Source organism: Nelumbo lutea, chromosome 4 (genome assembly GCF_056320005.1).
Source record: "Nelumbo lutea isolate HS-2025 chromosome 4, American lotus-T2T, whole genome shotgun sequence".
In the NCBI taxonomy this organism is placed as follows: domain Eukaryota; kingdom Viridiplantae; phylum Streptophyta; class Magnoliopsida; order Proteales; family Nelumbonaceae; genus Nelumbo; species Nelumbo lutea.
Genome location: NC_142687.1, coordinates 9,695,467 through 9,709,292, shown reverse-complemented (window position 1 = coordinate 9,709,292; position 13,826 = coordinate 9,695,467). Strand labels below are relative to the sequence as shown.

General features: G+C 34.1%; 1 protein-coding gene across 1 annotated transcript; it reads right to left on the bottom strand.

Moving 5' to 3' along the window:
* Positions 1-6,539: 6,539 nt before the first annotated feature.
* Positions 6,540-11,349, bottom strand: LOC148853813 (short-chain dehydrogenase TIC 32 B, chloroplastic-like). The gene is made up of 8 exons (XM_088986511.1): positions 11,048-11,349; positions 9,606-9,837; positions 9,322-9,401; positions 8,253-8,406; positions 7,731-7,809; positions 7,550-7,637; positions 6,927-6,973; positions 6,540-6,816 (listed from the first exon to the last, which is right to left on the bottom strand). Exons 1-8 carry the CDS (start codon positions 11,175-11,177, stop codon positions 6,634-6,636), a joined length of 993 nt encoding a protein of 330 aa, XP_088842637.1. The 5' UTR covers positions 11,178-11,349; the 3' UTR covers positions 6,540-6,633.
* Between the last annotated feature and the right edge of the window lie 2,477 nt (positions 11,350-13,826).

Sequence of the window (13,826 nt, the reverse complement as noted above, 5' to 3'; positions counted from 1 at the left end):
TCTTCTTTTGCCGCCTGATTTAATTTAACCGTACCATCTCCTTTTGAGTCTTTGACGAGTTGGATGCATAGTTTTCGAACCACGGTTGATCTGGATGGTCGGATCATTCGGCCTGGAACCGTTTAGGCAGCCTATTCCATTTTACCCTAAATTTGATTTTTGATTAAAAATTGTTGAATTGGTCAATAAATCATTGATCCAAGTGGTCAAACCATTGACCCATTCAATAGTTTTTTACCATTTTTTAAATTTTACTTATTTTTTATTTTGTCATAACAGACCATCCATTCAGACCGGATGGTTAAACCACCAACCTGGAAACCAGTGGTCAGAACGGTTTTGGTTCCAGTTCCGAGTCGTTTTTTAAAACATTGGTTGGAGGACGATTGACCATAATCCAACATTTGGTGAGTACTGGAATTATTCACTGAGCCACGTGGATGAGTGGTGGGTTCAGTTGTTCAAAAGAAGACCCCACAATTATATTTATACTACTTATAAAAGAGCCCATTCTTTCTGGAATTTTCATAGGATGTTTTATATTCCCCTTGTCTAAATATACAATGGGCATAAAGAGGGCATATATGTCATTTACTATTATTTTAGAAGATGCCTACTCATAGCTATCCAAAAACTATCCACTTAAAATTGTTCAGAAAGTGTTCATAAGTTATAAATAGATTTATCTTAGAGATACTGTCACACGAAAATACATATACATATTTACTAGTTTGATGAAATGTATTAGTCCCGAATCCTTTTGATCCAGACCAGCAATGTGAGGATCGTCTGACCTCTATTGGCCTAATGATATCAAAGCCTATCGGCTTTGTGTGGACGTCTGAACTTAGAAAGAAGCGATGTCGGAGATGGTCCCAACTTCGAATTCTATTTTTAATACACACAAGGAGCCAATAACATAGATCTTTCACCAACTTGCTATGAGCCATGGTATCTTAAAGGGGGTGTTCTTTTTTTGGATTTTGAGAGGGGGAAGTTGGTCAACGGGATTTTGATTCCCATTAACCAAGAAACCCATGTTTTCTTTTTCCAAAGGGAAAGTTTATTTTCCTATGTATCACTTACCCCCATCTCCTAAGTGGATAAATAACTTTCCCATTTAGGGGGAAATTGTCAATACTTAGAATGGGGAAGTTGGTCATTGATTTATTTACATGAGAAATAAAATAACATGGATAAATGCACTTATTACCTGGGTAAGTGCATTTACTCAGACAAATAACTTACCGAAAAACAAATGGGGCAAAAAAAAATGGTTTATATTAAGGAAGAAAATAACAAGTTAATTACTAACCGTTAGTTGCCAATTGCCGTTTTTATTGTTAAGCAAACTGATTTTATATTCAGATGCCATTTATTTATTTATTTATTTTTGGAAGGATTATACAAAAGCACAGGAGTAGCCCTCCCCAAACCCATTAAGGGTTGTAATTCGAACCATGGGTTTTAAATCGCAGGGGTTGACATGCTTTTCACTAGAGGATTTGGGTAACATTGACTGTTACATATATAACCCCAACACAAGTGAAAGCCTTATTGCCTTATTACCAACAAGCCAATTGGGAATTGGTATCTACTCCTCACAGTCCTATCACAATGTGTATTGGGAATCAATGTTTGGGTCACTGGTTTGACCGTCTGACTTGAATCAGTTAAATCGTCCCATATATATATATATATATATATATATATATATATATATATATATATATATATATATATGTATGTATATATATATATATGTATGTATGTATATGTGTATAAATATATATTTTATCAATAAATAATATAATATATAATTATATTTTAGATATGTTATATGTATTTTTTATATTTAATTTATATTTTTAAAATTTTATTTATAAAAATATTAAAATTATAATTTAAGGACAAAAATTTTTTCGCAAAAATAGCGGGGCAAGGGGCCTATGGCTCCTTGGAACACATAGATCTTGAAAATTTACCCAAAATAAAAAAAAAAAAATGATCCCAATTGGACATCAACAAGAAGATTATGGCCTCCAAAAGTTTGCATGCATTGAGAGTGCAACCTACAACCCGGTGGGCGGGTTGGACGGTTCTTGACCAAGTCAACGGTTAGTTTTTTATCATCTAACAGGTTTTGACTGAACCAAACACGAAACCTTGGTTGGGTGACGAGTCAAACAGTTCAACTAGTTGGATCAATGGCAGGTTGAAAACACAATCTCCCAAACAATAATAAATACAAGGGAAATGTTCCCAATGCATGACCGGATCTACTCCTCACACAGGGCGCCTCACACGCACATCTTACCATGCATTGGGAACATCTCTCGTACTTATAAGTTATTATTCACGGGAGATGTTCCCAATGCATGGTGGATGTGCCTGTGAGTTGCCCATGTGTGAGGAGCATATCTTGTTCCAATTAGGACATGTTGTGAGGTCGGTGTGAGGAGTGCCCTATGAGGAGCAAATCTAGGCTCGCTAAGGTTGCTCATGGTTTGGTTAACCGAACTGGTGAAATTGGTAACCAAAACCGAACTGGAGCCGATTGGTTAACCGATTCGATTAGCCATTGGTTCAGTTTGTCGGTTTTTCAATTTTTTATATTTATAATATATATTATAAAAAACATATAAATATATATAATGTTATATTTTAAATAATAAATAATATATTATATATTATAAATATATATATTTATATATAATACATATTTATTAATTTATAATATATAGAAAATACAAAATATATAATATACATTAATATATATATATATATATATATATATATATATATATATATATAATATGTATACTGATCAGTTCGATTAACCACCTGTTTTTTATATTGTTTAACCGAAATCAAACTGCTACCTTCGATTCTTTAAAAATACCAAATCGACCAATCCAGATTTTTTGTTTGGTTTTGATTGACTTTCTTTGTTTGGTTTCGTTTTTCAGTTTTTGTTGCTCACAAATATCACCCTGTACTTAATCCGCCCCCCGAAACTTTCCTTTCTAACAAAGACCTACCGTGAACTTTTATTTTTCCTTTATTTTATATTGTTTGTTATATTTTATCAGCTTTTTACAAAATGGTTAAGATAAGAATCTTTTTTAAGTTATTATCTGACTGAATGCTAACAGTGGAGAGGTGGATCTTTGTTGTAAATGAAGGAAAGTTTGGGGGGGGTAAGTGTTAGTGTGTTACTACTACCTCATTTACCCGATAAAAAGGAAAGATCAATTCTTCAGCAATTTTCCTTCTGAATGAATGCGAGAATGCTGATCATTCTTAATCGTCTAGATGAATGTGAGTACTGATTTAATTATTCCATCATAAGAGGGCAGATTAACGAGGTTAGTTTTTCTCCTCTTGAATAGCGCTATCTCTGGCTTTTATTAAACTAAATTTTGAGGTAGTTCCCTATGGAACCCAGGCCAGTAGGTTGTAGTGCAGGTGTATAGAGATATAATGGTAAGATTTGATGAATTACTCTGATGCAGCAGGGCCTGCAGGGGTTGGAAACTCAGTAAGAGCTAAAGTTGTATTTGATTGCAGTGCAATTTTCTTTTCTATTAGTACAAATGTATGGGAGTGTAAATGAAAAAACAATGCAAAATTTGATTTAATTTTGTTTTGGATTTTATTTTATTCTGTTTTAGGTCTTATTTTACTTCATTTGTACGGCAGTCAAATAAAGTAAGGTAATTTTTGAAAAGAAAAAGAAATTAAAATTTACACCCATTGCATCAGTGTAAATAAATTTGCATTGCAATCAAACACAACCAAAATTCAGAAATTTTAGAAGGGTTGAAAGTTGAAATTGTTAGATAATAAAAACTTATTAGAGGACCTCACCTAACAGCTTAAGTTTTTAAGTTGAATGGTTTATTGAAATGGCAATGGTATCACAGCCTATTGGCCAAGTGGTTTAATTTTTATCCTTATCGCACTCATTGTAATTAATTAAATTTCAGCACAAGGTATGGGTGGTCCTTTGTTTGTCCACACTTTCATGTGAGAGGCGTGTTAGAGAATAAAAACCTATTCAATGATCACACCTAAGAGCTTAAGCTTTAAGGTTGAACAGTGCATTGAAAGCAATGATTCAAATATTGATACGATATGTCCGATATGGAGTGTATCATATTGGTATCGGCCAAAGAGGATACGGGATGCACAACGACTAAACTCATATCCCTTGAATCACATGAATCATAGCAATACACATTCGTATTGGCCTATATCGTGTTGTATCAGCTGATACGCACTGGGCAATATTGATCAATGTGTTTCCCGCGTATTTATTTGTAAAAAATGTGACTGAAATTATTCAAACGCAAATCATCAAACATTAAAGCCTTATCCACGCCATTGATCCACTAGGCCACCTTTCACCTTATAAAAATAAATGAAATAAAATAACATTTTCTCATGCTAGTGTCCACATGTAATACGGACAAATAACATACATTTGTGTTTAACAATTCCAACGAAATAGAAAAATAATATTCAAAACTAATATTTAATAAACTAATAGAATAAATAATTTCTTAAATCTACATTTATATAAAAAAATCATTTAATCTCAAGAAATTTATATGAATAAAGATATTAATAATAGAATAATTATTTTAGTACTTAATATTTATAAATTTGAACAAGATATGTATCTTAATTTTTTAATTATTAATTAATATTTTAATTTGAACTAAATAAAAGTATATATATTATTTATAAAAGTAAAAATATTATTTACAGAAACCTCGAGAATATAATATAAATTGAATTTGTCAAATCCATTAATCTACATTTATATCAAAAAATGGTTTTTTTATCTCAAAATTTATGGAAATAAAAATATTAATAATGAAATAATTATTTTAGTAGTTAAAAATTATGAATTTTAGATTAATATTATATATTTTTATAAATTCTTAATTAAAATTTTAATTACACTTTATAATAGTGTGTTTATTGTTTACAAAAATAAAAATATTGTTAATTAAGCATTTGAGAATTAATTTTTAGTTGACTTTCAGTTAATATTAAAAATTAAAAATAGAAAAATAGAAAATAATCGATATAATAATTCAAATATAATAGTTGCGTATGTTTTGTGCCTTGAAATTCAGTAGAAAATAACATAATAATAGCTTTATGCATGTATTAATTTGTAAAAAAATATATAATATGTTCCAAGACTTGATTGATATATTATCAATAAAATTTTATGATTTTCTATACATCCCGCTATAAAATAATTGATATAATAATTCACATATAATAGTTGCATACGTTTTGTGCCTGGAAATTTAATAGAAAATAACATAATAATAACTTTGTGCATGTATTAATTTGTAAAGATTATATATAATATGCTCCAAGATTCTTGATTGATACATTATCAATAAGAACATATGATTTCTATGCATCCTGATGTATTAGTTGTAGTATATTTCTTCACATATGTCTTTAGAATATACATTTTCTATGTATGTATACATTAATTATAATATGGCTATTTTGATCTTAAAAATAATGCTATTAATATATTTATGGAATTTATATGCATTTTCGGGGTATTCATATTTTTCATCCATATCCATGCGTTTTCAAAGTGTATTTGTATCTAAGTGATCTGATATAATACCTGATATTGATACTTTAGTCCTTGGTTGAAAGAAACTAGCTTAAGGATAGGGGAGGAAAACACCCCACCGCACCTCCACTTTCAAAATTGCCATAGTACCCAATTAAACCTCACCTATATTCTGGTCCCCCTATCCACGTTTACTAACTTTTGGCCCCCCATCCATATTTGCTAGTTTTTGGTCCCCGTGAAGAGAAAATCCAAGCTCCACCCCTGCCTACGGAAGATGATGGGGAGGGGTTGTGGTTGAAAATGACTATAAAGTAGTTTAAGTTGGCCACAATCATACTTCTGGTGTCTCTTGTATACCTCTTAAGAACCAAAAAATAAAAAGAATTAAAAAATAAAAAACTCAAAACTCAGCATCCAATCTGAACTGATCATTCAGACAGATCCCCAGGACTGCCCACAGATAAGCAGAGAATTTAACCAGAATGGGGGCCGGTAAGTCTGATTTAGGTTGGGGTTTGCGAGGGCCAGATGCCAATATTTAACACTTGATTCATGGTCTTTCTGAGTAGGTAAATCAGCCTTGGACTGTTTGTTATCTTTCCGCCCATTGCTCCCAGAGCTGTTGGGAGATGATATGCTCTTACAATTCTTTATTACTCAATAAAATATTCTCTGTTATTGATCAAAAAACTTATGAAGGTTATCTTCATTTGCCAGGATTTGAAAAACATTCAGTTATGACCACAAAATTGCTTTGATTTACTGTATCACTGACATTGTAGATTATAGCTGTTGAATGGTGAGTAAGCCTTCTTGGAGGTTTCCATTATACTTGTGCCAAAATTTAGCATTTGTTGATGTTATTATTATTATATTTTTCTGTTTCTTTCACTTTTGCATTATTGTGTTGGCTGATACCTAGTTTGATGCTAATGATACAGTTCTGGTATTGATTAAGCTGATATACATGTCTGTCTGTACATTACAACTATGAACTCTGTTTGAAGAGTGCCACCTTAGATTGTGGATTGGCATAATATTCTGTGGATAAATGCATGGGTTTGCTTCCAAAGTCTTCTTGCTTCAGACTGATCATTTGCTAGACTTGAACAGTAACTCTCATTGCAATCTGTGAAATACTTCCCATTCACCCCATTTATTTGTTGGCTCAGAGCAACATAGCATGTTGTTGATGCACCCTGGGTAAAAATTAAAGGAGAAAGAAAAGGGAAGAAATTGAAGTTCTTTAGAACATGGATTTTGGAGGAGAAAAGGCAATTCTATGCAAATTACATGGCTGGGAACAAACCTGAGATGTTGTCTTTAGCAACTTTGATGCAAGAAAGAAGATTGAATCTGTGAAAGAAAATGTGCATACCTTTAAACCTTCATGTTTAAGCAGATACCCAAACAGTACAACTATGCTTTAAATTCTTGAATAAATCAACTTCATGTTGATGGTTTTTTGGTTCTATCTTTGTATGCTTCCTGCTATGAGGTAGGAATGGTGTCACCATTTGAAGTAAATAAATTAGTTTATTGAGTTTTCTTTGTTAAAGAATAAAAATCTATTTTAGGGGCCTCACCTAACAGTTATGCTTTTAGGTTAAACAGTTACTTGCATGAGATGCATGGTATCAAAACTTGTTTGATCAAGTGGTCTAGTGTTTGATCCTTATTTCCTCTATTACAATTAATTAATTTCAGCACAAGCTATGGGTGAACCTGTTCTTGTCTACACTTGGCTTTTGTGTGAGAGGATATGTTAGAGAGTAAAAACTTATTCAGAGATCTCACTAGCTAACATCTTAATTCAAGACAATTAAGTTATGAGCTTGAGCCCGAAAGTAGTAGCAGTTGGGATCGGAAATTTAAATCCTTACTTTCAAGACTAAAAAAAAAAATTGAGCGTCATTTCCCTTTTTGTCATACCTGTGATGAAGCCCTTATGATCCCTGATAATCCCAGTCTTGACTATTCCGGGGTGGACTGCGTTAATAGTTACTCTCGCATTTTTTGCCTGTAAAAGAAAGGAAACACTTTTTCTTTTGACTCCTGTGTCACCAAAACGGTGGCAAGAAGAACGAATAAAAAAATATGTAAGAGAGCTTACCTTGAGCTTATTGGCCATTTCCTTTGCATGCAATATGTTAGCCAATTTTGATTGAGCGTATGCCCGCGTTCCATTGTAACTGCATAAAGCCATAAACATACAAGTGTAAACATTTTCTGACTTTGGCGCCCCACAATACCTCCCACCCGTGTATTGGGAACATCTCCCATGATAACTACGGGAGATGTTTTCAATGCACACTGAGATGATGATGTGAATGTGGGGCGCTAATATGATCTTCATCTAATGCACATTATTGTAGGATCAAGGGGGTTATATTAAGAAAAAAATGTAGGCCTAGGTAGGAGTGGTCATGAGTCAAGTTCTTTACAAGCTATTTGAATTTGACTCATAAAAAGCTCAGCTTGTCTCGGTTTTAATTGAGTTTCGAACCAAGTTTAAATCCAATTTATAGGATTGATTAATAAATGAGCTGAACCCGAACTTAATAGAATTCTGCCGGGGAGTCTCACTGAAGCGAATTACTTTTTGAAAAGAAAGATGGAAAGATAAGAAAATTACTTTTTGGGATTAAGCATATCACTGAAGCGAAATTCATCTCGCCTCACCCAACTGTGAATTACGGAAGAAACGTTGATTATTCTTCCTTCAGTGCCTGTCTGGGCTGCTGTTTCTACCATTTTCTCTAATAGCATTTCAGTCAATAAATAATGTCCTGCCAAATATAATGAAACAATATAGTCAATAAAGGCTAAAGCAAAAGTAAAAGAAGAAAGATAGAACGTTCTTTAGCCTTTTACACAGAAGAGAAGAAATGAAACTCTTTTCGAAGAGGGGTACTAAGTACTAACTATTAACTAATGCGAGTGTAGTGTTTCTCAAGCCTGTAATTTTTGTCAACCACGCTCATCTACAGAGTACACACCCAACGTTAGCTATGGTCTATGAACCAGGCTTGTAGCGGGTGTTGGCTGGACCGATTTATTATGATCTACGGCCCAGATCTTCACTGAGCCCACACCATGGTCCGAAGTCCGAACTCCCAAGTGTTCATACAATCATACCTAAAGCTGGTGTAAAGGGAGTATGGGACCAGCCATTATTTTTTGCCACAAGTACTTAAGCCCATCTTGAGGTAAAAGGTTGTGGGGTTCAGGGTTGATGGTTGATCTCACCTTGCTCTATCTTGACTTTTACTGCCTGGAGTTTCTAACTTCAAATCTTACCTGGAGCCCCCAGGCTGGAGGTCCATTGGCTTAACGAAAGCATGGCCTATTTTCTGGATGGGCCATCCCGTGGCACATCTTCAGAATGCTTTTTGGACTTGACACGTTACCATAGTTGTAGGGTAAAAGACTAATTGCACTTAATATTCTTTTGACCACAAGGACAAACAGGCCCAAAAACGTTTCAAACAGCCTAGGCTGTTGGGCCCCCAATAGAAAAGGTATCTACCACATCTTCATCTCCAGTCACCACTAGGACAAATAGGTCTTATCCCATGTCTTGGCATGACCTTGGCCCTAAAGAGAAAAGATATCCAAGCTATTTTTCTTCTTTTTCTTTTTCTCTTTCCTTTCCAAGTTGTTCTAGTTCCAAGAGAGAAGGGATAGGAAAGTAAGGGGCTTACCCAAGTAATTTGTAGCAAAAGTCATCTCGATTTTGTCTTCAGAGAATTCCAAATTTTTTGAGTATTTCCCTGCATTGTTTCTGCGAAGCAATTTTAATCGAATAACTTCAGTATCAACTGGAAATACTAATAAGTGTGGTGTCACTGGTGTGAGTGTGACCACAAAAAAAGAAAAAAATGCTAATAAATTAATGTGAAACAAAACTCTATTTCCCTCCACAATTCAATTCAGTTGGAGTCTTTTAGAGATGAGAATGGTTGGAAGAAGGATATGTATGACTCACATGAGGATATTAAGTGGTAATCCTAGAGAAAGAAACTGAGAGCAGAATCTCTTGATTGAAGCAAATGAGCTAAGATTAATCTCTAACAACACAATCTCAGCTCGGGGGCTCTCCTTTTGGATCCTCTCCTTCACTTCACCCCCTTTCTTTAGGTCCCTTGCTGCAATTACAACCCTTACCCCTCTCTTTGCTAATACTCTGGCCGTTTCAGCTCCAATACCAGATGTTGCCCCTTTTACCACAAAGCACAAAGCAGAATTAGAGGATTATTTCACCAAGATCATCAATAAAGCCCTTAGCCTCTTACAATTGCAATTGAAAATTCAGAAATCACTGATAATTGCCTTTCTTTTTTTCTTTTTTTTAAGTTCTGTTTCTATGTTTATGGAGCAACCACAGAATCAATTCAGAAAAATAACCACTCATCAACTTGTTAGTGAATCATGGTCTTATCAAAACAGAAAATATATTAAGAAAACAAAATCTCAACTAATTACAGAGCATCCAGGAAAAAAATCAAGTGGGTCGTCCACCCACCCAATTCTATCAAAACAAAAGTGCATGAGGTTAAGAAATATTCCATCTCTCTCTTATTTTATTTGTTTTTTTTCCAGAAAAATAAAGCATGAAAAATTCTTGAGATATCCACGAGGTTGTTGTCAGGCATAAACCAAATGAGTTGTTGAAAGAAGAAGAAAGAACGAAAGCATGACTATTATTGTACAGAAAAATTCTGAAGAAGTAACCCAAGAAAAGACAAGAATGTTTTATTAAAAATTAAAAAAGAAAGGAACTTTAGCTTAAACAAATATTATAGACCCATGGAAGAATAAATTAGTGGAACAAAGTCTACAAAATCTCAAATATAAATTACATGATTAGTTTATAAGTGTAGAGGACAGTAGTCATCTGGGTTGGACGAATTGGAGGAAACTATTCAAAAAGCTGAAGCATGTCTCGCAACAACTGTGGGAATGTACCTTTAACAAGAAGAAGTATATTCACCCCTTTATTTATATATATTTCTAACAAATGCATATCTTTTCCCGAAAACCGTGCAATACATTAAATGGGTTCAATCCATACATCAGATTTGAAACCAATCCAAGAAGAAGAAGAAGAAGAAGAAGAAGAAGAAGAAGAAGATATCTGCCTTAATTCTTTGAAGAAAAGCAAGATAGAACTGTCAACTTATACTCGAAATTCTGGAAGAAAAACCGAATACAAGCTCCACAATTCTGTGCTTGAAACCAAACCAGATAAGAAAAGAAAAGAAAAGAAAAGAAAAGAAAATCAGCTCAGAGCTAACTGAACTAGTACAATCTGCATGGGATGGAAGCACATATCAAGTATATTTAAAAGCAAAGAAGAAGAAGAATATTGAAACAATTACTGTGAAATTTCATTGCTTTAGTTCTTCAAAAAGAGTCCTCTGTACTAACCAGTGATTATTGCTGTAAGCTGAGAAGGAACTAAGGAAGAGCAATCTTCTGCAACTTTCTCAGCAGTTGAGTTCGATCCAAAACCACTTGGACCTGCGACACCTGCTAAATACCTCAGTGTTTCCTTCATGGAGTGCAGCAACTTCTGAGCGTCACAAAGCAAGAGAAACTCTGAGACGAAATAGCACAAGGCTCTTGCTCGGTGAATTATAGCACTATCTGTATATATATAGGAACCCACTCACTCAGTAATCAACTTATCTTTACCATGTCTAATCTAAATTTTCTTATTTGTTGTTGTCAAATTTCGCTTTCAATTTGTTTACCTTTTTATCGTCTGGATTTCGATTCGCCGTTGGTGCTGAGCTCCTTTTATAAAAAAGAGGAAATGCTTTGTTTATTCATGGTCGATCTTAAAGCCACGTCATTGAAAAGACAAAATTTTTCAAAATAAGGACGCGTGGCCTTGCCATCCACCGTTAATAGTGTTGATTAAAAGGAGCAGAAGTCTCTTCGCTGCCTTGCTGGCACTGGCAGTGCCACAAATTCTTTTACCTGTAGCCTTTTAAATGATGAGAGAAATGAAAATCTCACATTTTAAGATTCAAGAGGGGAGAATCAACACTAGTGATCCAGTGTGTGTTGCTACACACACACGGTGCACCACCTACCCATTGATCTATATGCTATTGCCACTGACGTACGTAGATGATCAGGAGCTAATCAAATATTGCACAACTCAGAGCATATTGATCAAGTTCTGCCATGTAAATCATGGTTGATGATGGGATGGACTATATATGCGCTGCAGTGATTGAGTTTGCAGTATGTGGGACCATGGATTGGCGCATCATGCTATCATTTATGATGTTATAGTGCATTTCTTCCACCATCAACTCAAATGCATTGCTCAAATGGAGCTTTTTATCAAATTAAACCCCATTAATCAAAGTGTTGTTCAACTACATCTGGAGCTGAATCCATCCATCAATCAAACGATTCTCGCATGAATCAGAATCAAATCATTCTCTCTCATTGTGAGAAAAATGTGATACTCCCAAGATTGCTTTTAGGGATAATAAGGTGTTTGGATAAGTTTCAGGGTTAGGGTTTCTGTTTTGTAAAGCCTAAAAGCATAAAGGCTTTTTTTTTTAGTTCAAACATAAAGCCTGGAGTTTAGGCTTTTGTGAGTTAGGGCTTTTAATTGTTTTTCATTTCATGCTATAATGTTTTTAAAAAGGATTATTACCAAATTTTTCAAAACACTTTTTTAACTCAACTTTGTTTTGATAGACTGAAGCTCCAAACGGAGTTTAAAATCATGAAGAAAATGAAAATGGTAATTTAATAGAACGAGTTGGTTTCAATGTGATTTTTAGCTCAAAAATACATAGTAAAGTAATTAAGGCTGCACTTGGTAAACATCCATACAGATTCATGTATTAACCAAAGCTAAAACCATCAATAATTGATTGCATCAGTGGACACTTTACAGTTTACACTTTTAATTAAATGATTCTATTATACACTTTGTAACCTATCTTATCTTCTTCCTCCTAGCCCGAGCCCTAAATCCAACTAGGGTTGGAAGAATGCACCAATTTAAATTTATCACAAGCAAAGTCTCAACAATTTTTTTTTTCTTTTTTTAGTTTAATATCTACCATCGCAAACAAAGAGAGAGATTCATATATTGATTTCAAATTCAAACAGGAAAGCACACATCAAGAACATCTTTCTCATGAATATAACATATAAATATGGAAGATATTATCGATTTTACGTTTTTTTTATGCTTTCAAGTAATCTGGGGTGGAACAACTAGGGTTAGTAACATGAATTCATCCTCAGCAGAGTAAAAGATTAAAAAGAAGAAGAAAAAAAAAAGAAAAGTTTGTTTTGAAATGTCAGATTTAATTTGGTGCTCCAGATTAATAGGCTTTACACACATGGTCATCATTTAAACTGACCCTTGTTCATCAAATTGTTTCATGAACAGATTAGAACTGCTAGGATCCCTCACACGTGCACATCATTCAGCTTGATTGATACCCGAATCGAGAAATTCAAATGGTGAGGAGAAATATGAGTTAGAAATTTGTGAAAATAATGCTTTAACTCTCAGTGGCCGAATTGGTGTGGTGTGGTGTGGTGTGAACGTGGCTCTAGTGTTTTCTTTGTTTGTGAGTGACTTTCTAATGGGGTTGGAGAATGATGGCTCATGTTGGATCATGTTGGATGTTTGACGGGCTAAAGAGGACATTGAAGTTGACTTTTCAACCATTGGGGTCTGAAAGTGGGCCCTCTGGTCTCCTCCTTCGCACACAACACTCATAATCCTGCCAAACTGTTAAGAAGCAATTTTCTATTCATTTTCACATGTTATCTTGATTTACTGCCATTCGTGCATGCCCACAAACACAAAGGATAAAAGAAAAAAAGAGAAAGATAGATTAGATGGGAAAGCCTTTCTGTGCTATCAGTGCATGTTGGAACTCAATTACTCAATGCCAAATTGCCATGATTCCACCAAAACAACAAGTTTGGGGGATCCCTGTAAAAGGAAATAGAACAAAACAACAATAGAACTGTAAATGTGATATTGTATATTTCCATTGATCTAATACCAGACATTGTTTGCTTGGATTCAGAGCAAATTGAATCACATTCACACTCAATATTATGGTTCTTGGGATTTTTTTTCTATTTTCCTTCTGATCATGAAAATTTAGGTTAGGGTTTATCTAGAGAGTTTGTCTGCCATGATAAAGGCAATTCC

What these genes read in the sequence shown, in the direction of transcription:
- LOC148853813 (XM_088986511.1), bottom strand. Translation starts at nt 11,177, where the DNA reads ATGAAGGAAACACTGAGGTATTTAGCAGGTGTCGCAGGTCCAAGTGGT. An exon ending in GATATGCTTAATCCCAAAAA is followed by an intron (nt 7,810 to 8,252) that starts GTAATTTTCTTA and finishes GGCTTTATGCAG; the next exon opens with TTACAATGGAACGCGGGCAT. An exon ending in TGCTAAAGACAACATCTCAG is followed by an intron (nt 6,817 to 6,926) that starts GTTTGTTCCCAG and finishes ATTTTTACCCAG; the next exon opens with GGTGCATCAACAACATGCTA.